Genomic DNA, 22,628 nt, shown 5'->3' with positions numbered 1-22,628 from the left:
CTTACGCAGTATGCTGTGTTTTCCTATGACAATTCTTCAGTGGTTGCCACAGCTGAGGTATTGCAACACAAATACATGTAGGCTATTCATCCTCACTTTGGCGAGGAGCATGTCATGGAGGAAATTCTCTCACATCACATTTCTGGTCACATGAAGGAGAGCTTGACCAGGAACAGTCAGCATGGATTTCCTGAATCATTCCTGACCAACCTGATTAGCCTCAGTAATGAAGGACTGTTATTGTGGAGGAACAGAGAGTATTGAATGCCCAGCAGACACCCAGATGCATAAAAAGCTAGTTGGATGAACAAGTTCAGGGAGTTTTTAAGAATGGGTCATGATTTAGCTGGAAACTAAGTAAAGGTGGAGTATGCAGAGTGTGCACTCCACACTGTGACCTCTCCTGCTTAAACAATTCCTCAGTGACCCGGCGGAAGTAATTCTCATCACATTTGTAGAAGGCACATAATAGGGTGGAACAGGCATGTGCTTGAGCTGCCGTTTGGAGGGATCTCTGCAGGATGGAGGAACGAGCTGTCAGGACTTCGTGGAATTCAGCAAAGGCAACTGCAAGGTCCTGCACCTGGGATATGCCAGCAGCCTGCAATGTTATGGGCTAGAGAGAACTAGCTGACCGGGCAGCTGTGGAAAAGGACCTGGGAGTTTCTGTGGACATTGAGCTAAATGTGAGCCAGAAGCATTCCATGGCAGCAGCGAAGATGACAGTACCCTGGGCTGCCAAGAGATTGGAGGATGTGATTATCGTCCTCAGCCTTGTTAGAGTACATATAGCTCCTGCATCCGCTTAGTCCCCTTGGAAAAAAAAATGTTGAAATGTTGAAAGCACGTTCACTAGCTTCTATAAAATGCTTCCCTTTTAATCACACAGAGGTAAATGAACTGTAATTCCAGTTTAGGTGACAACAGGGATGAGACTGATCTCACCCAGTTTCAGACCTCTTCAGTGCAGATGTCTCTGTCTAATCTAGTTGTCTGGACTTCCCTTGCTTGTCAAGGAAGAGAAATAAGCTGTCTCACTGAGAGGTCTTATATGCTTCTCTTGGTGACCAGCTAATGCTCCAAAAAGGTTCGCATAGGAACAAGATCACCTTTCCTAGCACCAGGGCATCTCAAGAAGCAATAGCCTCTATATGAGAGGAAAGAATAACATCCAAAATGCTAACTTTCAGTCATAAATTGAAACCTCTTCAGAAAGTAACTCTATGCAAGAACTGAAAATAATCTTTTTTTCCCCCCAGAACTTCCAAGTCTTTTTATCATTTCTACCACTTTTTTTTTTCTATTGGCAGCATCATGAACATGCACTAAAGTAATTAATTACTCTCACTGTGTGTACCTATATCTACATTGGAAGTAATTACTCTTACTGTGTGTACCTATATCTACATTGATACAGTTAATAATCCCAATACATTTCCTATCAACACTCTGAATGGAAAAAGTTTGTTTGGAGGAACTGATATATTTAAACTGACATATTTCCTGTTTTCTTTGTTTGCCTATTCTGTTTCTTTTTTTTTTCTTTTTTTTTTTTTTCAGAACTGTAAAGAGAAAGATTCACTGAACCACAGCACTTAAAGTAGAAAAGACCTTTGGACATCCAACCCTGTCAATGCAAAGGGAACTAGATGAGGTTGTCCAGGTGTTTTTCTCAGTTATTCATTGTCCAACTGAGCTGAGAGAGCTCTCCATCCCATGGTACAAGCAAACAAAAAATATTTTAACCAGTGTTGCACCCTGTGTTCATCACTGAGGGATGCCACCAGTAAGCAGCCATCAGTTGGACTGTGAACCACTGCTCACTATGTTTTGGCTCAATGCTCCATCCAATCTTCAGCCTGTTTTATGGTCCATTTTTCCAGTGCATATCTTAACAATTTGGCTATAAGGAGACTGTCGACAACTGTGTCAAAGGTCTTTCTAAAGTGAAAGTACACAAAATCTCCTGGAGAAGGCAATCATGTTGGTCAGGCATGGTTTCCATTTCCCCTTGGTTAATCAGTGCTCGTTCTTCCAAACTTTGCCTGTCCTAAACTTGGAGATAGTTTTCAGGTGGATTTGTTCTGTCGCCTTCCAAGGCACTAAGATGAATGTGTCATTCTGTGGGAAAATTGCATCACTAACAGAGAATGACACAAACAAAAATAAACAAAAACAAACAAAAATGGTTCCCAGCATTTCAAGGGATGATGAAGACATGGCAATGAGATGCTTTGGAAAAGCTTTTGGGATTCTCTGTTTCTCTTTCTTCTGTTCTTTGGAGGATGACACGGGACAGCATTGACTAAACCCCAATTTATTATATTTCAGCTGTGGTACAGCATGTGCCTTGTGCTTCGTGCTGATCCTTTCCCTCTTGATCCCCTCCTTGTTCTTTCTCAGTGTAACACCTCTGGGCAGGACCCATCTCTGCACAGACAGGTGTGAACAGGAAAGTCATTGGCACCACACCAGCCTGGCGATTGATGACACCTTTTGTCATGGCAGCCCCAGTTAAGAAGACAGGTCTTGTGCTCAACTGCCCTGAGTCAGCATTGATGTCAGCATTGATGTCCCACAGGCAGGCACTGTGGGAGACGCTGCAGAGAATTTCTGTAGGGTTTTCTCCATTAGTTCATGGTGTCTGTGAACAAAGCCCAGAATACCGAGCAGGTTCCGTCCCTTGAGTGGGCCTGAATCACCAACCTTGTGGTTAACAGTCAAATATACTACCCTGCTACTCCACTGAGACCTGCCCTTGTACTATCCAACTGTGGCATCAGGACAGTCCCTGGTGCTGCAGGAATGAGAATGTCTCTGAAACTAGATGTGTCCCCAATCCCAAGGAAGGGAATGCTGTTCTTCATCCACCACCATGTGCTGATGGGCAGAGTGTTGCAGGAGGAGGCCTGGTGCCTGGATGAGGGTCTGTGGTCAGCTACCTACCCAGGATCAGCTCTGCCTGTTCGCATGAGACCTGCACTGCATATCCCAGGGCAGTTGGAGCTGTGGGCAACTGACCTTGAGGAGGGCATTTCCGTCACCCTGTTCACTACAGTGCTGCTGTTGTCATACACACAGGAGTGCTGCATGGAGTGGCAGAGGTGGCTGCTGGAAAGGGATTTGCTCCTCTACATCAACCTTTCTGTGAGGGAAGGAGCATGGGAGCATCACCTACTGCAAGAGCCTCCTCCTGCCCCCATCAATAGCAGAACTGTTGAAGGGTTGGTGTTCTGTGGTGCAGCCCTCACCTAGGACCTGTCCCAGCAGAGATGCAATCCCAAATTCCTCCACCCCAACCTGCAGCCCAGGAGCAGCATAGATTCTGAATGATGCTTTCTGATGAGGATCTAATGGCACCAGGAACAATAGGGCTGTGCTTGTCAGGGTCACATCAGTTTGCCAGGGGCAGGTCCTGGGATGAGAGCATGTCCCCTCCCTTGGCAGGTTGTGAGGGGATGTAGCTCAGTGGAAGAGTGCCTGCTTTGCATGTAGGTGGTCCTGGGTTCAATCCCCAGCATCTCCAAGGATGTTTTTGTCCTGAATCTCACACACGCCAACGGGGGTGCCACCTGAGAAGTGAGCGTTTTGTTTGGTAAGGTCTGCCAACTGGAGCACTCCCCATCTGGAAGGAGCCCAGTTGTGCCCAGCCAACACATCAGAAAACCTGCCTACACAAAATGACATGACTATGCATGGTCTGAGGGAGTTAACTGACTCTGCTGGGGCTTCTGGGATATATGTTGCCACTATCCTTGGTGTCAGAGACCACAAAGGAGGGCTGCACAGAGATCTACTGTTGCCTGTTCACCAGAGGCATGGTGAACCTGGAAGCATCTGTGCAATGTGCTCTAGGTGAAACTGCTTGTGCAGCGGGTTTGGACTAGATTATCTCCAAATGACTTTTCTAACTTCAATTATACTGTGATTCTGTGACCTACAAGATTCCATGACCAAAGTGGTCACTGAGGAGCTTTTCTGGTGTGGTACACTGAGCACACGGTACTGTGCTATAGAGGCAGCAGCTGGAGCGTGGTCTTCCCGTGGAAAAGGGCACTCATAGCAGCAGCAGTATGGTTAAAGCTGAGCTCCAACAAGGAGCAGCCTCAGGGATATGTCTTTTTGTCCGTTCTGCCTAAGATATTTCTGCAAAACCTCTCTTTTGCAAAAGAGAAGACTTTGTTGCAATGATACAGTAGCACTTCTGCTTGAAGAGAAAATCCCCTTAGGTAAATGAGAGAAAAAATGAATTTAGACTAACATGGTTCTTGCTGGTGCAACCCATTCAAAATCTAACCTAAAAAAAATGCTGGAAGGGATAATGGTCAGGAGACAGGAATCACAGAACCTCCTGAAAGTGACGTGCATGGCAGCAGCCAGAAAGCAAAAGGAGAAAATAGGGTTGAATGAGAGCAGGCCATTGCGCTTGCTCTGGACCTCCACTTGAGGCAGGAGATGACAGTGTTGCTGTCAATGCTCTGTGCTCTTTTGGGACAACAGGGGAGCTTATCTTACTGTTTCTAGAAGGAAGATGCCTTGGAACTTTTATTCCTGCATTGAAATATGCCTGTTGTTCTCCAAGACCCTTGTTGCTGTGGGAAAAGTGTGCATAGCAGTGAGGGCTGCACGGTCATGCCCTGCATTGACCCAGCTCCTGCTCACTGAAGATTTGGAGCAGGGACAACTGCACATAGAGTTCAGGTCTGCTCTGCTGGTGGATAGAGAGACCGCCCCACTGGGACATCAGTGGGAGTGGCAGTGGCTCCTCCAGCCCTCCTTTGTGCTACCTCCATCTTCCCTGCCTGCTGGGTGCCTGATGACATCACAAGGTCTTTGGTGACAGTGATTTGTAGCTGATGATGTATGCAATCCATTGCCCACCGTGCACATGTTCAAGGCTGCTCCTCGGTCTTGGCAGTCACTGGCCAAGCTCAGTGGAGAGTTAGAGCCATCACTTGCAGAGATTTGACTTTGGGAAGGACCACAACCATGGACAGCCAACATCTCTGCCTGATGCTTGCTTTTCTCTTGGCCTTGTTGCACACTGGCAGCCTGGATCTTGGAGGCCGCCCCAGTTGGGCCCAGATCGCGTGGGACATGCTCCCCAATGACCTGGAGAAATTGGACGGCAACCCACAGCATCAACACTGCTGCCTGCCCTACCCCCTGGACCAGCTCTGGCCCTTCTGTGCCCAGCTGGATATAAGCCTGGTGGTGCTGCGAGTGATCTCTCTGTGCATCCAAGCCCTGGGCTTGCTTAGTGGGCTTTTGCTTGCAGGCTGGCTTTGTCACAAAGCTAGAAGACACTGGAGACGGGTGAGTGCAGACGAGGGCCTCAGACTCAGAGGGAGAAGTGGTGACATGCTGCCCCTTAGGGGTCCAGGCTGTCAGGAGGGAAACACAGGTGCTCCCAGTGTCTTCTCTGTACAGCCTGATGCCTGTACACTGAACACTGGGAGTGTTGAGATTTGGAGACGAGGCCAAGCTGCCAGACAGATCTGATGTCCTGAGGCCCCTGCCCTTTTCATCATGTTACCCTGTCATTCCAGGAGACAGGACAGGCCCCCTCAACTGCCTTGGGGACCACCAGCCAGGACGAGTGCCCCTGCAACTGCTATGAGGTGCTCTGCCGGCTGGAGGCAAACACCGCCTGGACAATCAAGTACCTGAGGCACCTGTGCCACTGGCACCCAAAGAAGAGCAGTCTCCAGACACCAGCTAAACAGAGCAAGGAGGATGATGAGGAAGAAGAGGAGAGGGTTTTCTCGGCCTGCAAATACAGCCACCACTCCAGTGTGGCTCCGGAGGTGCTCGGAGATTAAAGAGGATTCTGTGAGTGCTGCTGTCCCTGTGCCTTGGAAGGAGGCTGATCCAGAAGCAGAGAGGGGAGATATGTGTGGTCCCACCTGGCAATGCATGCTCTGTTACTCCCACTCTTTGGCTTGGGAAGGTCCCTGCCAGACCCTGGACCTCAGAGTCAAAACCTGAGCAGAAATGCAGCATACAGGCATGATGGGCAGGGCTTTCTGTCCCATGTGCCACAGCTGGGAGATTGAAAATGACCGAAGTGTTGGTACAGCTATGGGATGGAGATCTTGTCCAGGCTGATATTCAGAGATGCCACGAGGGTGTTGTGCTCATGCATGTGGAAGTGGGGGGTATTTGCATTCATGCCTGTCAGGCAGGATCAGGGGCAAGAAAAGCACTGGGGCTTTTGGTGGGTGCCAATATGGACATATCTCTGTCCATGTGAATCTGAGTGGGCTACAAAGCAGCAACTGGAGTGTGCCGTCCTGCCAGGAAAGGCTGCCTGACTCAAAGATGTAGGTACACAGATAAATGTAAGCTCTGGGGCAGGCCAGGCTGCAGGGCAATGTCTGGTTGTAGCCATTGCCTCACCCAGCTTTCTTGGCAAATGTTTGCCTCTCAAAGGTGCTGGTGAGAGCTGGCAGTTGTGCTTGCCCTAGAGCCTCCACTTGAGGCAGGAGATGGCAGTCTTGCAGTTAGGGGCCTGTGCTTTTTTGGGAAAACAGGGAGTTTTATCCTACTCTTTCTAGAAGGAAGTACCTTGGAATTTTTATTCCTGCAGTGAAACATGCCTGTTGTTTTCCGAGGCCCTTGTTGCTTTAGGATAGGTGTGTTTTGTTTCACAGGGTATCCCTCCAGTAGCTGGCTGGGGACCAGCTCTTAGTCCTCTCTGCATAGCATCAATCACCACCACTGAGCTGCCTGGAATGCCATGGCTGCCCATAGGCATAGCACTGAGGGCTGCGGGATCATGCCCCACACAGGTGCACCTCCTGCTTGCTGAAGATTTGGAGCAGGGATCAACATACGTGGGGTTCAGGTCTGGTCTGCTTGGGGGCAGACAGACCTCCCTGCAGGGACATCAGTGAGAGTGGCAGGGCTGAGCTCACTGGAGGGTTAGAGTCATCACTTGCAGAGCTTTGTCCTTGAGAGAGGCCTTGGACCATGCTCAGCCAGCATTCCCCTCTGGTGCTTGCTCTTCTCACAGCCTTGTTGCATACCAGCACCCTTTATCTAGTGCATGAGATGCACTATCATCAGCTCTGTAGCAAATAAAGCTGACTTTAAGTGCTGAGTGTTTGAAATTCTCAGTGATGACAACTAGAGGGGTTCAGCACTTCTGAAAAAGAAAGCTGTAATTTCTTCCCTTATTTACAGAAGGATTTCTAGACACCTATAATAAACTTACCCTGACAAGGAAGACTGGAATAACCTCCTCTGCTCTTACTAGAAAATGAAATATTTGAGACATGTATATAATTGACAGGTGCAGGAAAATAGAGAGAGTAGTGAAATAAATTTGAATGGCTACTGAAAGTCTTGTCTTTTTGTCTGTTATTGTCCTTCACTTTCATACCTTATTTTGTTTGGTCTTTCCTGTCTCACGAATTGATGTTTAATCAAAGATGCAAAATATCTCAGATATTATGGTAAATACATATAAATATGTATTAGGTTATTTGGATTCTAATAGCTCATCTTTCAGAACAGATTCCTTGGAGGAGATTCTTGAAGATAACATTTCTGAGATCTGTTCAGTAGCAAGTTTTATTAGTGGTATAGTAGACTCTCTCCTGTTAGCAAAGACTCATTGGGGATTACCACCACTACACATAAATGATGCAGATACTATTTCTTTCTATTGTGACAATAATCTAGAAATTCTTTACTTGTAATGCAGTATTATCCCCCAATAAGCTAGTTATCCCCCAATAAGTTAGTTATTGTTAACCATTCAATTAATTTCCACATCCAATCCAGTGACATATCATATTCCCAGGTAGCCCAGCTATTCCCTCTGTGACCAGCTGCCAGGGGAACCAGGCAGCCTAACCTTAAGTCCTGGGAAAGTGATGGAATGCCTAATATATTTCCAGGCACATGAGGGACAGCAGTTGTCAGCACAGACTCGCCAAGGGGAAAACATGCTTAACCAACCCAATCACCTTCTTTGAGGGAATGACTGTCTGGGCAAATGACGGGAGAGCAGTGGATGTTGCTTCGTTTGACTTCAGTAGGCTTTTGACAGTGTCACTCGTAACATCCTTACAGGCAATCTGATGGGCTAGATGAGCAGATATTGAGGTGGATTGAAAACAGCTGAATAGCAGAGCTCAGAGAGTTGTGAACAATTGTAAAGTCTAGTTGGAGGCCTGTAGGATTGGTGTGGCCAGGGATGAAAACAGTGGTCTGATTGTTTGATGGATAAAGGATTTTCTGAGGCCAACCAATATGGGAAAATATAGGATGAGCTAATTGCATCAGTATTCTGAATTGGGTTTAGAAGATATGGGAATACAAAGGGTGAGCTGTTAATAAGGGTCATCTGTGGAAGATAGAAATGTGAGGAAATAGAGGTCACCTGGGGAAGATTAGGAAGGTTGTTGAAAATATCCAAACCCTGGATAAAGAAGGAGTTGCTGGTTTGGCTCTGCTTCTCTGTCTTCCCACAAATGGTACCTGAACAGGGTCTGAGATGGATGAAGCAAGCTCAAGAGGATGAATGGGAAACAACATAAATGGTAAGAAAGCCTTGAGCCACTCAGGAATGGAGTGCGAGCTGGGGAAGCTCTGGACACTTGAGAAGGTTAGCTGGGGAAGCTCTAGCCACCTGGGAGAGGAGTGCAAGCCATGGAAGCTCTGAACACTTGGGAATATGGGAGCTCTGGACACTCAAAAAGGTTAGCTGGGGAAGCTCTAGTCACGTGGGATGCAAGCCTCAGAAGCTCTAGTTACTGAAAAGCAGGAGTCTAGCTGTTGAGGATAAGAGATTTTATGACTTGGGAGCAAAAGATCTATGAACTAAGGAGCAGAAAAAAGGGAAATTGGAACACTTAGAAAGATGTAGGAGTATGAGCCTTAGAAGCTCCCTATAACTAAGCAGCAGTGAAAATCATTAGTAAACAAAAAAGGGGGAATATGTAGGATTGGTGTGGCCAGGGATGAAAACAGTGGTCTGATTGCTTCATGGATAAAGGATTTTCTCAGGCCAACCATTATGGGAAAATACAGGATGAGTTGATTGCATCAGTATTCTGAATTGGGTTTAGAAATATGGGAATACAAAGGGTGAGATGTTAATAAGGGTCACCTGTGGAAGATAGAAATGTGAGGAAATAGAGGTCACCTGTAGAAGATTAGGAAGGTTGTTGAAAACACCCAAACCCTGGACAAAGAAGGGAGCTCCTGGGCTGGCTCTGCTCCTCTGTCTCCACACAGAGGCCAGTAAGTAGCGCTGTGTTCCTGGGATCCAGAGTTCTATCATCAGTACAGTATACCTTTTGGAAGAGTTGAGGGAACACAGAGGTGCAGTTATTGGACATCAGTCAGTATGCCAAGCTAGGGTAGAGTTTCAAGGGAACTTGTCTGTCAGTGTTTGTAGTTGTAGTGAGCATTTTTGCCAGAAGCCTGCTTTTTCTGCCAGGCCCCTGGAAGGCAAAGTTTCAACCTAGGGAGCCAGAAGTGCAGGATTGCAGTTGTGAGGCTAGAGGAGACACACCTGGGCCTGTATAGAGCACCAAGAGAACTTGCTTGGGAGTTTTTGTTGGTGGGAGAGGCTTTTAGGGCAGAATCACACTTTGGCCTGACAACTTGCCAGGAGACTTTGTGTTAGTCCAGGAAGAAAGTCTGGAGCTTCAGTTACTTTGGGACTGCAATATACCTGTCGTAGCCAGGGTAGGAACCCAAGGAAACTTGCCTCTAAGGCCTCTGTAGCTGGTTAATCTTCCCAATGGGTCGGGAATCTCCCTATGGGCCTGATGTCAGTTTAGGGAAGAGAAATGGAGGGATAAGATGGAATTGTTCTGGGACTGGAATAGGCATGCCAGGGACCAGGAGAACTTGCTTGCGAGCACAAGTACTTATTGGTGAGAAAGCTGCTGTGCCCAAATCACTTCAGGGGTGCAACTCTGCCAGTAGGCACGTGTCAGCTTCTGTAGAGAGAAAATGCAGCAGTAGAGTATACAAGGGGATAAAAGAGGCATGACAGGTCCAGTGCAGGGGCCCATGAGACCTTTGCCCTTATGCCCTCTGCTGATCTATCAGGTACTCTGACAGCTGTAGCCTTATAAATACTTACTGCAATCATGTGCTTAACGCTGTCCTTCCCTGTCTTCAGGGAGACAGGAACACGGAAGCACAAACCATAGCCATATGCCTGCTGCTGTCCTATCGATCAGGATTATTGAAACCTTGTGCCTCATGCTGGTCTAAATGGTGCTGAGAAAGGAGCAACTGCACTGTCAACATTGAAACCTTAAACTCTTTTCATTTCTCTTTTCATTTGCTCAAAGTGACTTAATTGCCACTTTGCTAGCATGTGCTTGATGCTTGCCTCGCAACAACTACTGAAGTCATGAACACATTCCAGTCTGTCAACTGCAGTAGAAGTAATTTCACAGGGACCCACACTGTTGAGCAGAACAAAGGAGCCTGTGTCTTTACGATACTCTGCATTCTTTGGTGAACAGGCTATAGAGTACAGGCAGGTAAGTCATGCTATACATATGTGATGGGGGTGCAATTGACCTTTGGGGAAAACAGGATGGGGGCAGAGACATTCTTATCAACAAATGACCACAGAATGAACTTTAGTAGAGTAGGTGCAAGCATAATGAGCTAATGTATATCAACTTTTATGCCCAGGGGAGGCATAAAGTCACTTTAATTAGACATATGATGTATGACCAGGGAAACATATCAAGGAGCAACATACATTAGGTGGGCTGGGAAGTCTGTAACTTTTGAGTACCTTAGCCAATGGAGAAAAGGAGGGGCATACCTCGATCGGGAAGTTACGATAAAAGGAGGTTGCGCCCTCCTGTAATTTGGGAGACCCCACAGGGATATGCCTGGGTGGACTGCCCCTCTATTCGAATAAATTTTTAGGACTCCTCTGTCTCCTTTTGGACACTTGGTTCTTGACAGTGAGATTTTTCTGCACGCTGTTAAGGGATGCTATGAGGGCCATTGTATCTGGCAGGCTGAGAGATGCAGGGCTTCTCCTGCACTGGTGCTGGAGTCCAATCCAGTGAGCATGAAGACTCAGTTATTTCTATCCTGGGATGGTGGAAACAACAGGAGGTCTCTTGTTCCTGTTCTCCTGTTTGCAGGTTTAGTGAGACTGAGCATTTATCCTAGGGATATACATACACATGCATGCATGTGTACCCAAGAGGATCTTAACACAGCTAGCAACACAGACTACCAGAGGTAAGGCACTATCTTTAACAAAACCCACATAAAACACAGATAGCCAGCCCCCTTCTTCCTCTGAAGTTTGCTCATGAAAGCATATGTGCCTTCACTCTCTAGTTCACAAGCTGTTGCCGTTCAAACAGCGCGGCGACCCGGTTCAAGACCACCCCCAAGCCACTCGGTCCATTAACTAGTTGACACCAATGTGATGGACGACAAAATGGCCTTTATTGATGGGTAACAAGGTGTTACATAGCTAAGGTTTACAACGTCACATCCGTCTGCTTACATCATAAACTAACACTATTGGCTATTAGGGGCCCTATCTTTCCGTACAGCACGATATCTTCCGGCCACCGGACCTAACTACCTGCAACATTTTACCCCCCCACCCATGCATAACAAAATTAGCTAAAATATAACTATCCTTACTTATTTTCTTATCTAATTCTAATTTTAATTACTTGTTCTTATTTTATTCTTACTTACTGTTATTATTACTACCTTATTTTTACTATACTATTCTTATTATTATATTATTCTATCCTTATAACAATCTTAAAATTATGTATCATAACTTTGGCCTTAAAAAGCATAAGGCACAAAGAAGAAGGTATGGTGTAGGAATAGGATGTACTTCAGGATAACTTGGGGATAATACTGAGTGGATATATCTGTTCAAGTACCCATTTGAAGGACTGGTGTGACTTTACTTGTCTTATAAGTTCCGGAATTAAGATGACGCAAAGACATTGCAGCCCCCTCTTGTGGAGGGTGTTTTGTTGTTTTCTGGATTCAGTCGGCGTGGAACTCACAGCCTCCGGTGGGATGTATGTCACTGGGGCGCACGGGTTACTTGGGGCGCCCGATGATCTGGTTCTGTGAACAGAAACTCACAATTTTCATTAGTTTTATTTTGAAGGTCTGGTTTAATAGACTTAAGCGGGCACCACTTGACTCTGCCATCTTTCCTGACAGTGGCATACCCTCGCCCTGTTAGAACTAGTTTCCACCCTTGTTCGCATTCTCCCAGTTCATTTCTAATCATAACTGGTGGGCCTTCTTCTAGTGCTCGAGTGGCCCAGTGTTTTTGGGTGGGACTTTTCACTTCCTCCCCCCTGGGAAATTGATTTAGTGCTAACAAGGCAGTCGCTAGTAGACGTGTTTGGTCTCCTGCGGGAATGGCGTTGCTAAAGCCCTCTGCATTTGCTAATACCTCTAATTTAGACTTCAGAGTTTGGTTTGCTCGTTCTACTATGGCTTGTCCTGTGCTATTATATGGGATGCCATGTGTTAGGGTAATACCCCATCTCAGGGCAAATGCTTGGACTGATTTAGATACAAAATTTGGACCGTTGTCTGTTTTGATCTGATTAGGAACACCAAGCCACGCCATAGCTGTTAGCCAATGTTGAATGGTTGCTTTGGAGTCAGTTTTAAGGTGTTGAGTGGCTACGATCACTCCACTATATGTGTCCACAGTCACCGCTAGCCACGCTCGAGGTTTCAACAACTGGCAGAGTGTAAAATCTGTTTGCCACACTTCGGAAGGTTTAAGACCTCTGGGGTTTACCTCGCTAGACCACAGTGGTGCTTTCTGACAGTGGGGGCACGTAGCTATTATATGTTTCACGTCAGTGATTGAAATCCCGCATCTTTTTGCTAACGCTTTGGCTCCGATATGGAGAGACTCATGTAGCTGTCGAGCGTCTCTTAGCGTCCATAGTCTTTTTGCAGCGGCGTCTGCTTTATTATTACCGATTTTGGAAAAACCCTTTAATTGGGCTGTGGCTATTGACGTGGATGACTGATATGGTGCCCTTTCGAGAAAAAAGTGCTTCTTCCAGCATTAGGGCTGTCGTGGATGTTGACACGCCAGGCCCCAACATGGCCAAGCAAAGCTTGGCCGCAAACGTTGAATCAGTTACTATGTTGAGGTGTTCTGTTGGGAATAGCCCACACGCTAATACCACGGCCATCGCTTCTAACTGTTGGGCTGAAAGCGTGCGATCGATCACTTTAATGCAATGCCATTCTCCTCCCGATTGCCATACTGCCGCCGCTGTTGAAGTTGCTGAGGATGCGTCTGTAAAGACCGTTGGTCCCCGTTGGGGCCGGTCCATGATTTTCTGTGGGAGGTCCATGTTGACAATTGTCAGCATCTGGGTCCAGGGAGGTTTTGCAGCGTACCGGATTTCTCCACCAAATCCGACGAGAGCTATAGCCAGATACTCTGACATCGCTACTGATTGCGTTGGGAGCTGTTTGTGGAAGGGCAGGTATATCCTGGTAGGTTCGATGCCTAGGTGTCTTAAGGTGAGTTTCCTGCCTTTCATGATGAGATTGCCAAGACACTCGACTCCCGGAGAAAATGCACGTGACGGTTTTCCTAGGACTATCCATTGTATTGGCTGAGCTTTTTCAGGAGGGCCCTGCGCTAGTGCTCCTACCCCTCCTCCTTCTGTAAAGTGTACGTATAGATCAAGTGGTATATTTGGGTTCCACCTGGCAAGCGTGCTGGATGATACTTGCCGTTCAATGAAATCGAGAGAGTCCATTGCCTCTGCTGTTAAAGTTTTTTGTTCCCATGGGCTCTTTCCTTTTAAAAGATCGTGCAGGGGGGTCATGATTTCAGGAGGGATTAGGACAATATTGCGGAGCCACTGTAAAGATCCGACTAACTGCTGCATATCATGGAGTGTTTTAATGTTTCGACGGATTATTTGGGGGGGGGTTATATAAGAACTTGTGATCCCTACTCCCAAAAAACTTACACATGGTCCCTTTTTGATTTTCGCACTTGCAATTTCGAATCCGTTCGTTTTCAGGGTTTCTGAAACTACTAACACCAATTGGTCCACTTGACTTCCTGATGGTGCAGCGATTAAAATATCATCCATGTATTGAATAATAGCCACAGTCGGGTTGTTGCGTCGGACTGGTGCCAATGCCCGATCCACCGTAATCTGGCAGATAGTGGGTGAATTGATCATTCCTTGAGGCAACACTTTCCACTGGAAACGTAGGTTGGGGCGTTGGCTGTTTGGAAACACAATAGAAAAGGCAAACCACTCCCTGTCTTCCTCATGCAGAGGTATTGAGAAGAAACAGTCTTTGATATCAAGGACAGCACAGGGTTGTCCTTCTGGTATCATAGAGTTCATGGGCAAGAACGTTTGAACAGGACCCATGGGTTGGATTCTCTTGTTGACTTCGCGTAGATCATGGAGGAGACGGAACTCCTTGCCGTTTCGTTTGTGTATTACAAAAACTGGGGTGTTCCACGGGCTGGTGGAGGGTTCTATATGACCTCGCTGTAATTCGCAGTCGATTATCTCTAGAAGGGCATCCATTCGAGGCTTCGATAGGGGCCACTGCTCAACCCACACTGGGTCGGACGATTTCCACGTCAGTCTAATTGGTGGAAGTGGGTGTACGGCAGTGGCCCTTAGAGTAAATTTGTCACCCTGGCTTTTAATAGAGCCAGAGCGTCCCTTCCCAACAAGGGTGGGACTCCTGCCATGACATATGGAAAAAGGGTGATGGTTTTTTCAGGCCCCTTTTCTGTGTGAAGCGTGATTGCTACCGATTGAACACTTTTTCGAGCTCGGGTTAATCCGCCGACTCCACCCACCATGGGTGCGTCTTCCAATTTCCAGCGTGAGGGCCAACTCGTCTCCGGAATAACTGTAACATCTGCGCCGGTATCAATTAAAAAGGGGATATTAATAGCGGTGTCGTTAAAAGCATTAGAGAGGGAACAAGTTCCCCACACTACCGGTGGGTGGTCACATCTTACTGCTAGGGCCACTCTGGGGTCTCGTCCCCAAGTGGTGGTTCTTGTTCTTCCTGCGATAGGGGCTGATTTAGCTCGGCCGTCGGTTGGGCCATTAAGCTGGTCGCTCGAGGGGGTAGCGGGTTCAAGAATGCCTTGCTCCATCCAGGGTTGACATAGTTGGGCCGCCTCATGTTCTGAGTGGGAGAGAGCCGTGCACGGCCCAGGCGCCCTCTCCCCACCCCGTTTCCCTGGAATCTGGATCTGCATTCTCTAGCGAAATGTCCTTTCCTGCCGCAGGCCCAACATGGCCCTTTGAGTCGATCTTGACATGCCATTGCGTTGGCTACTGCGGCCTGAACAGCCACCTGAATTGGGGTTAAACGCTCTTCCTTTGCAACATGCTTAATCATGTCTGCAACACTTGCCCCCGTCCGTAATGATCGCAAGATTTCTTTGGTTGCCAAATTGCATTGTTGGCGTAAACATTCCGCTATGACCGGGCCTTTTGCCTCCGTAGGCAGGGATGAAGAGTCGACCGCTGCTTGGAGACGATCTACAAATTGTGTAAAGCTCTCACTTTCATTTTGCTTTATTGAGGACCATGGCGTTGATTTGGCGACAACTTTAATGGCTGCGCTAATGGCTTCTCTGGCCGCACGAGTAGTTGCCATAACTTCATGGGGCCGCAGGCTGTGGGCCTGCGTCTGGGGGGTGATCATTGCTGGATCTGCACCCATTAACCGCTGCAGGTTGGAACCGTATAGCGGATGATCTGGTCCGGTTACTTGGGCCAAATACTTTGTACAGTTGTCTTCCCATTCTTGTTTGAAAACGATCACTCCTGCTCCATCAAAGATCAGGACCTAACTACCTGCAACACAAGCACACACAGATTTGGAGATCTTTCACTTGAAAGATCAGCATGGCTTCTACATCCATCTGATTATCCTGCCTGGATCCTGAGTCCCCTCGTCTGCTATGTGAGCTTCTTACTTTCAGGGCAGTCTGACTTGAAGCTTTCTGGCACATTACAAATATGCATACCGATGTACACTAGCTTCCTGGAAAATGCTAACACTGGTTCCACAAGTGGCTGTTGTGAAACTGGCTGTTGAAGCTGGGAAACACAGGTTATAGACCCTGTGTGCCAGGGCAACTGCTGGTGCTGAGACCCTTATTCCTTTCACCTCAGCCCTGCTGGTAGCTGGCATTTAGGGCTTACAGGACCTATGACCCCTAGTCCCAAACCAGTGGCTAATGCTGAGACACTCACTTGGGCCAGGTACTGGCACCACAGTCATGGGGGCCACCATTGCCCAAGATTTCACTTGAGTTGCTAGTCCAAATTCATCTCATTCTTGTCCCTCCAATTGCTGTCACCTTGACCTTAACTGCCCTTAAACAAAGGGTTGAGATTGAGACAACATGGCAACGCAGCTGGAAAAGTATTCAAAAGGAAGATAAGATAGCCTGCAGTGATCTGGCACAGGGGTCAGTCATTCAAGCACACTGCCTGTCAGCTATTTAGATGTGACCAGCCATTTTTATATCATATCCTCGTGTCTTGTTTCCCCCCTTTTTATCTGTTACAAAGTCCAGGCTGATCCCTTAGCTCCAAAGCCATGCCTGTAACTTCTTAGTTGCACATCAATTACTGACTGGAGAGTGTTGTTCTTTCCATTATCTCTCTTATCATTTGTATATTAGTGTTTTTTTTTTTAATTGTTTGTATCTCTGTGTTTTCTTTAGGCTTTTCCTGGTAGTTCTTACTCCCTTTGAGAAATTCCTTGATCTGATACCTGCAGTGAAGCAGATTCTGTCACCCTCCACTGTGTCCCTGACAATCTTTATGGCCCCTGACCAGTTCATATGATGAGTCCATGGTTCAGCACCCAGCTTTCCCATTCCACCCATAGAGTGACCCTGGGGGCCTGCATGGCGTCCAGAGCCTCTGGTTTATCTTGAAAGCAAAACACTGGGGCACATGGGGCTCCCCACAAGGGACTGGATTGTGGGTATTGAAGGGACAGGACTGTAGGTGATGTGGGGGGATGACAGTTTAAAATAGAGGGGATTTGAGAAGACTAAGTAATGTGACTGTCAGCAGCTAAAAGCAGAGGACTGGGGAAATCAAATGAGGAGACTGTAGGGTCTGGAATCTGGTCTCTGCTCCACACACTTCAGGGTCCTGAGGTTTCTAGGTGCCCCTGATCCCCCACCACGGGGGACCCAGGCATGTCAGCCCCGCCTTGGAACCCCACTGGTCTCTATGATCCAGGTGTCCAGGTGGTGTGGGGTGGGGCCATGGGGTGGTGATGGCTGCCCCTTATCCTGGCCCTGGCCCTCTTGCTCCCCGGGGAACAAGGTTTTTGGATGGAGGTGCCTGGATGGTGGCGGCTGGTAGTCTTGGCCTCCTGGCTCCCTGGAGCGCCCCCCTGCCTGCTCTGCTTTGGCCCTCCCCTGCAGCGGGCCCGGCTCTGCCGTGATATAACTGGGGAACTCCCTGGAACACCCCAACACCAGCGCTGCCTCGAAGACCTCACCAAGGCTGCTGCGCCCCTTGCCTCTGTTACTGTGGGTATGTAAGTGGGATCTGTGGATTCTGATGGTGCACCCTGGCCTGCCATGGACCCTTTCCTGCCCAGGATTCCCACCCAAACTGGGTGTCCACAATGTTGAATGGGTCTCTTATTCTGAACAGGAGTCCTTAGCCCTCTAGGGTTCTTCATCCCAACCAGGGCCCCCCACCCTGGCCAGACACCTGCTGACACTGCCCAGAACCCTGAGCACCCTGGGACTCCATCCCAATCAGGACCCCAAGGACCCACTGTCAAGTCTAAGTCCGCTTCTCCTAACCTGGAATCTCAGGGACTTCACCAGAGTCCTTCAACCCTGTCAAGATCTCCTCCTCAATTCTGACCTGGACCCCAGAGATTCCCAGGGACATCAACTCTGACTTGGATCTGAGTACCCTCCAACCCTGCCCTGGGGCTATGGGGGCTGCCTGGGACCCCCAAACCCTGAGACCTCAGAGACCCCAAGGTCTTGACCCTTCCCGGGACCTCTCTCCAGGTCTGATTGGGACCCCAGAGACCTACCCTTTACTGGAATCTCCTAAGTCTAGACTCTACTATTCCAAATGCCCCTGTGCTGGTCCCAGGTTCAGGACAACGTGAGGATCTTCAGGAGATTATCACGGATGCTCTGCACTTCCTGGAGTTTCAGGGGGGCACGCGTGAGCAGGGGAGATGTGGCACATAGTGGGGTGGGACATGCTTGGGAGGGTGAGGTATGGAATATGGGTCATAGGACCAATGGGGGCAATAAGGCATAGAGACCTTGAATGAATATTCGGGCAGGGGGATCCATGGAAGTCTGAGGGCTGCAAGGGAGGATTTGGATACTCCTGGGGGGCTATGTGTGGGTTTTATGTGGTCTAAGGATTTTAGGGAATATTTGAGGATAGACGACACTCCAGAATGCCATAGAGTCCAGGTGATTTGTATAGGGGGTCTTTAGGTTCAGAGGCGTATATGAGAATTTAGGGGATGGGAGGCATGGCTTCACTTTTATTCCTTGGACCCTCTCAGAGCCCTTTGAGGTATCTCTGCAGGAGGCTGTTGATGGAATCTGGATGAAGCTGAGACAACTGGAGGAAGGTACAAGTCCAGTGGGGATGCCCAACTGAGACCCCCACTTTGGAGACTCTCACTCCAGAGACCCTCCCCATCCATCTCTGGAATGGACGAGGGATGGGTCCATCACAGGAACGTGAAACCCCAGTAGCCCCCAATCTGATGTTGGTTCTCTCCCCTCTTACCAGCTCCAGCCTGTATCCCACCCTGTGGTGAGTGCCAATCCCTCCATGACCTGTCTCCCATCCTGCTGCATGCCCCCTTTGTTCCAAGTCTCTCCCTCCCAGGGTATCAGTTGGCTGCCCGCATCTTCCAGTGTGCAACCTGTCGCCTTGTGGACTGTCAGTTTCCCGTGGATTGCCCAGGTGAGAGGGCCACAGGGGCATTCAGATAAGGCTGGGCAAAGTGACAAATTGGTCACATCAAAAGCGCTGAACACAAACCTCTTTGCATGTGGGCATGCCTGCCTGACCTATCCTGAGTACATAAGCATGTAAAAGTTCATATGCCAGCCCATGCCTACCATGAGTGCGTGTGGATAAACAGGTGCCCATGAGTGCACCAGCATTTGTGAGCATGCGTCTGCCTGTGCCTCTAGTAGAGGACGTGTGGATCCGCGAGGGTGAAGCTGTCATGCTGCCCTGTGTCGTGCCCTTTGCCACCCCACCAGATCTGCCCATCACCTGGATGTTCGCCAAGGATGTGAGTTGCATATGCAAACAGTGTCGGGGTATGCACAAGAGGACTGAGGAGAAAAGTCTGCATGTGTTTGTGTACATGCTTGTCTGCTTGGCCTGAGGACTAGCTGTGCTGTAAGCAGCATGAGTGTGAGCAAGTGCACACTCATGTGTAGGGTATATGAGAGCAGGAGGCAGGTCACATGTACATGTACAGATGTGGCTTGTGTGCATGCCTGTGGGACATGAATGTGCATGCATATTTACTTACAGGGGCACGAAGAGTGGGTGCAGGACACAAGTGTGTACATGTAGATGGGTGAGCAAAGGATGTGAGTATGCAATCATATGCCTGGGCCATGTTATGCTGATGTGTCCCCTCATGCCTCAGCTGCGCACACAGGATCTGACACTGTTTGAAGAGCTGCAAGGGGGAATGAAGGGACCCCCCACACTTATCCTTCAGGACCCCCATCTGGGAACCATCGCCTGTAACCTGGGGACCCATGATGAGACAGTGGCTCGCAAGTACTTCTTCCTCAATGGTGTGCCTAGGCTCCTGGGTCTTTCGGGTGCAGTGGTGGGAACAGGGTTGCAGACTGGAGCAGAGCCCTCGGATGCAGAGATCCAGGAAGGGGTGTGTGTGTGTGTGCTGAGGGGAGGAAGCAGGTTACTAAGACACTCAGGTCCATAGTGGGAAGGTAGAGTGGAGCAAGGATTCCCCAATGCCTGTCTCCCCACAGGACAACTGAGGTGTATAGGGTGGAGCAGGGGCACCAAGACACCTGGGTTCTTGTGGAAGCAGTGAGGTTTGTCGAGTGGAACAGGAGCTCCTGGACACCTGTGAACCTGGTGTTTGAACAGGGGTGAGCGGCAGGATATGCCCTCACAGGTATCATGACCCTTGCAGTGTCTGGAGGCACCATGGAGGCAGAGCGGGAACTCCAGGCCCAGTTCAGGGCTGTGCTGAACTGGCCTCACAGGACACCCTCACACCCCAGAATGCTGCTGGAGCTGGAGATAGTACTCAGCTCGATGGGTATCATCCTGGCGCTGACGTGAGTCTCCCTGACCTGAGAAACCCAAGCCCCTGGGATTCAGGGTCTGGGGACTTGCACAGATTTACCTGGGCTCCTCCCTGGACTCCCAACCCTCCAGGTTTCCCTACAAAACCTCAGGGGGACCCAAGGGAGGTCATAGATACTTAGGCCCTCTGTACACTTCTCCCATGCTCCCCAAGCTCATTTTGAGACCCTCTGCTTGCTGCCAGGACCACCACAGATGGTCTCTCTTCTGAGACACTCAATAGTCTCTGGGACCCACCATCTTTCCTTAGTGACTCCAGACCCTACTCATTGCCCCTTAGACACTCTTTGGCACCTTTTTATCCAGTTGCCTCAAGAAACCCCAGACCCCATACTACTCTCCAGGGCCTCTCAGTTGTCCCATAGATCCTCCAGTTGCCCCATAAGCCCCTTTTGAGACCTTACCAGTTGCTTCCAGATCCCCTAGTTTCCTTCTGGCTGCTTGGAGAGCCCAAAGCACCTTCCTGTTCCCTCACATGAATGGGAGAGACAGGAGTCTCCTACTCTTTCTTGACGTCTCTTTCTTTCCTCCAGGGCCACCTGGCAATGGTTTCGGAACTCCCGAAAGACTCCCCAGACCAGTGATCACCTGGCATCCCATGAACTGGGCCACCAGTGTCCCTTGGGGGAGCCTGAAAATGTGGCTTCACCTTAAGAGAGCTTAAGGGAGTTTGGCACATGGGTCTGCTCCTGGGGACCAAGGTTCCTCTTTGATGCGGTGAGGAGATTAATTTGGACACTTGGGTCCTTCCCCCAAATCTTTGGTTGGATGGGGCAGAGAGCAACCTGGCGTTGTTTTTGTTACAAATTATAGCTATAATTTCTCATCTCTTACCATGTAAGGAGATTCTTTAGCTTGGAAGGCTCGGTCCCACAGGGGACCCAGAAGATGGAGAAACTATGTACTTGAGATCCGTCATGCCTTGCAGGAGCTGTGTGCCAGATCCCTCCCCAGCAAAGTTGTGTGCTGGGTCCTCACTCAGAGGAGCCATGTAATGGGTTCATGTACCAGGGCAGCCGTGTGCTCAGCCCCCTCTCCCTGGGGAGCAGGATGGTAGCTCTGTGCTCTGGAGGAGCCCTGTTGCAGAGTTCTTGCCCTGCCCTGATGTCCTTGCCCCTGCCCCTTGCCTCAATGCAAGTCATGCACTGGGACCCTGCGCTGAACTACTCTAGCAGGGGGCATGTGTCAAGTCCCTGCCCTGCCCCAGCGGAGCTGTGTGCTGGGTCCCTAAATTCCCCATGGAGGCCTTAGAGCCCCTAGAAGGTTCCTTGCAAGTTCAGACTCACCCCTTGCACTGTGAGTTCCCAGTCCTCTGCCACGTTCTGGGCTGCAAGTGCTGACAGTGGGGAACTGCACTGCTATGATGTCCCATGAAATCAGGGTTGAAGGAAGGAAGGAATAAAGGAAAGGGTTGAGATTTCTTTACATAGGTACTATCAGGGAATTTAAGGCAAATTTACCACATCTGCCCCATGTGGTACCAAAACCTGTATAGGACATTAAGTCTTTACTTCCTCTTCTTTACTAAAAACCTCTACACTGTGCCATACTTGTGCAAAGGCATACAGATACGCTCAAAAATTGGCAGCACAATTGTAGAGTGATCAATAGATACAAGAACAATAATCCTAAATTTATTTGATACTAAATGCACAAATGAACTACACACAAAGCCAAACTAAGTAATCTAGGGTGAATTTTGAATTGTATGCAAAGTAAATCAAACACAAACCATTGATTAGTACCTGATATAGCGAAGATGATAATCACCTGAGATAGTCAAATATGGTATGTGGTATAACAACTGCTGGATTAACAATAAAACTTTTAAGGGACTAAATTAACAGTATCCCTGGATATTTATTGTCCTCAAGATCAACTGTTACCAACTGAAATTCAGTCAGAGATTAGATGCTTTTGCTAATAGATTAATTCAATTTTTGTAAGGAATACAACTGGGAGATCCTATATGATTAGTACTAAGGGATGATAGCAATTTTTATATTGGATATTTGATGGAAGTGCAACGACAGGTTAGTGGTTCAGAGATGTATTAAAGAAGACCATGAACAATGGGATATAAAACTTAGTATCGACCTGAGAAACGTTTCGAGTATAAGATTGTGGGAGTGTGGATTACAAGAATAGTGTGCATATAACAAGACCTGAGTTCTAGCTAATCTTTGTCAGGAATGGACAACTGAACACATCGTATGTGCAGTTAAAGCA

General features: G+C 48.4%; 2 protein-coding genes and 1 non-coding gene across 3 annotated transcripts; all 3 read left to right on the top strand.

Annotated features, from left to right (window-relative positions):
- The first annotated feature begins 3,454 nt into the window (after positions 1 to 3,454).
- TRNAA-UGC (transfer RNA alanine (anticodon UGC)) lies at positions 3,455 to 3,526 on the top strand. The gene has a single exon. It is a non-coding gene; the product is annotated as a tRNA-Ala (tRNA).
- Positions 3,527 to 4,989: 1,463 nt separating this feature from the next.
- Positions 4,990 to 5,822, top strand: TEX50 (testis expressed 50). The gene is made up of 2 exons (XM_088538205.1): positions 4,990 to 5,316; positions 5,550 to 5,822. The coding sequence occupies exons 1-2, from the start codon at positions 4,990 to 4,992 to the stop codon at positions 5,820 to 5,822; spliced, it is 600 nt and encodes a 199-aa protein (XP_088394331.1).
- An 11,414-nt stretch (positions 5,823 to 17,236) lies between these two features.
- Positions 17,237 to 21,053, top strand: SPACA6 (sperm acrosome associated 6). Its single transcript, XM_088538203.1, is given in 10 exon segments — positions 17,237 to 17,345; positions 17,415 to 17,579; positions 18,162 to 18,236; positions 18,592 to 18,660; positions 18,825 to 18,848; positions 18,924 to 19,001; positions 19,235 to 19,338; positions 19,705 to 19,858; positions 20,224 to 20,371; positions 20,933 to 21,053. Coding segments are annotated over 10 exon segments (1,047 nt in total).
- Positions 21,054 to 22,628: the final 1,575 nt, after the last annotated feature.

Source organism: Tinamus guttatus, unplaced genomic scaffold (assembly GCF_059628265.1).
Source record: "Tinamus guttatus ecotype Peru unplaced genomic scaffold, ASM5962826v1 Tinamus_guttatus_pri_ptg000942l, whole genome shotgun sequence".
NCBI lineage: Eukaryota > Metazoa > Chordata > Aves > Tinamiformes > Tinamidae > Tinamus > Tinamus guttatus.
Note: the sequence above shows the minus strand (reverse complement) of the source record. Positions and strands in the feature narration are given on the sequence as shown.

Coding starts and splice junctions, on each gene's coding strand:
- TEX50 (XM_088538205.1), top strand. CDS start 4,990: ATGGACAGCCAACATCTCTGCCTGATGCTTGCTTTTCTCTTGGCCTTG. Junction 5,317..5,549: donor CTAGAAGACACTGGAGACGG/GTGAGTGCAGAC, acceptor CTGTCATTCCAG/GAGACAGGACAGGCCCCCTC.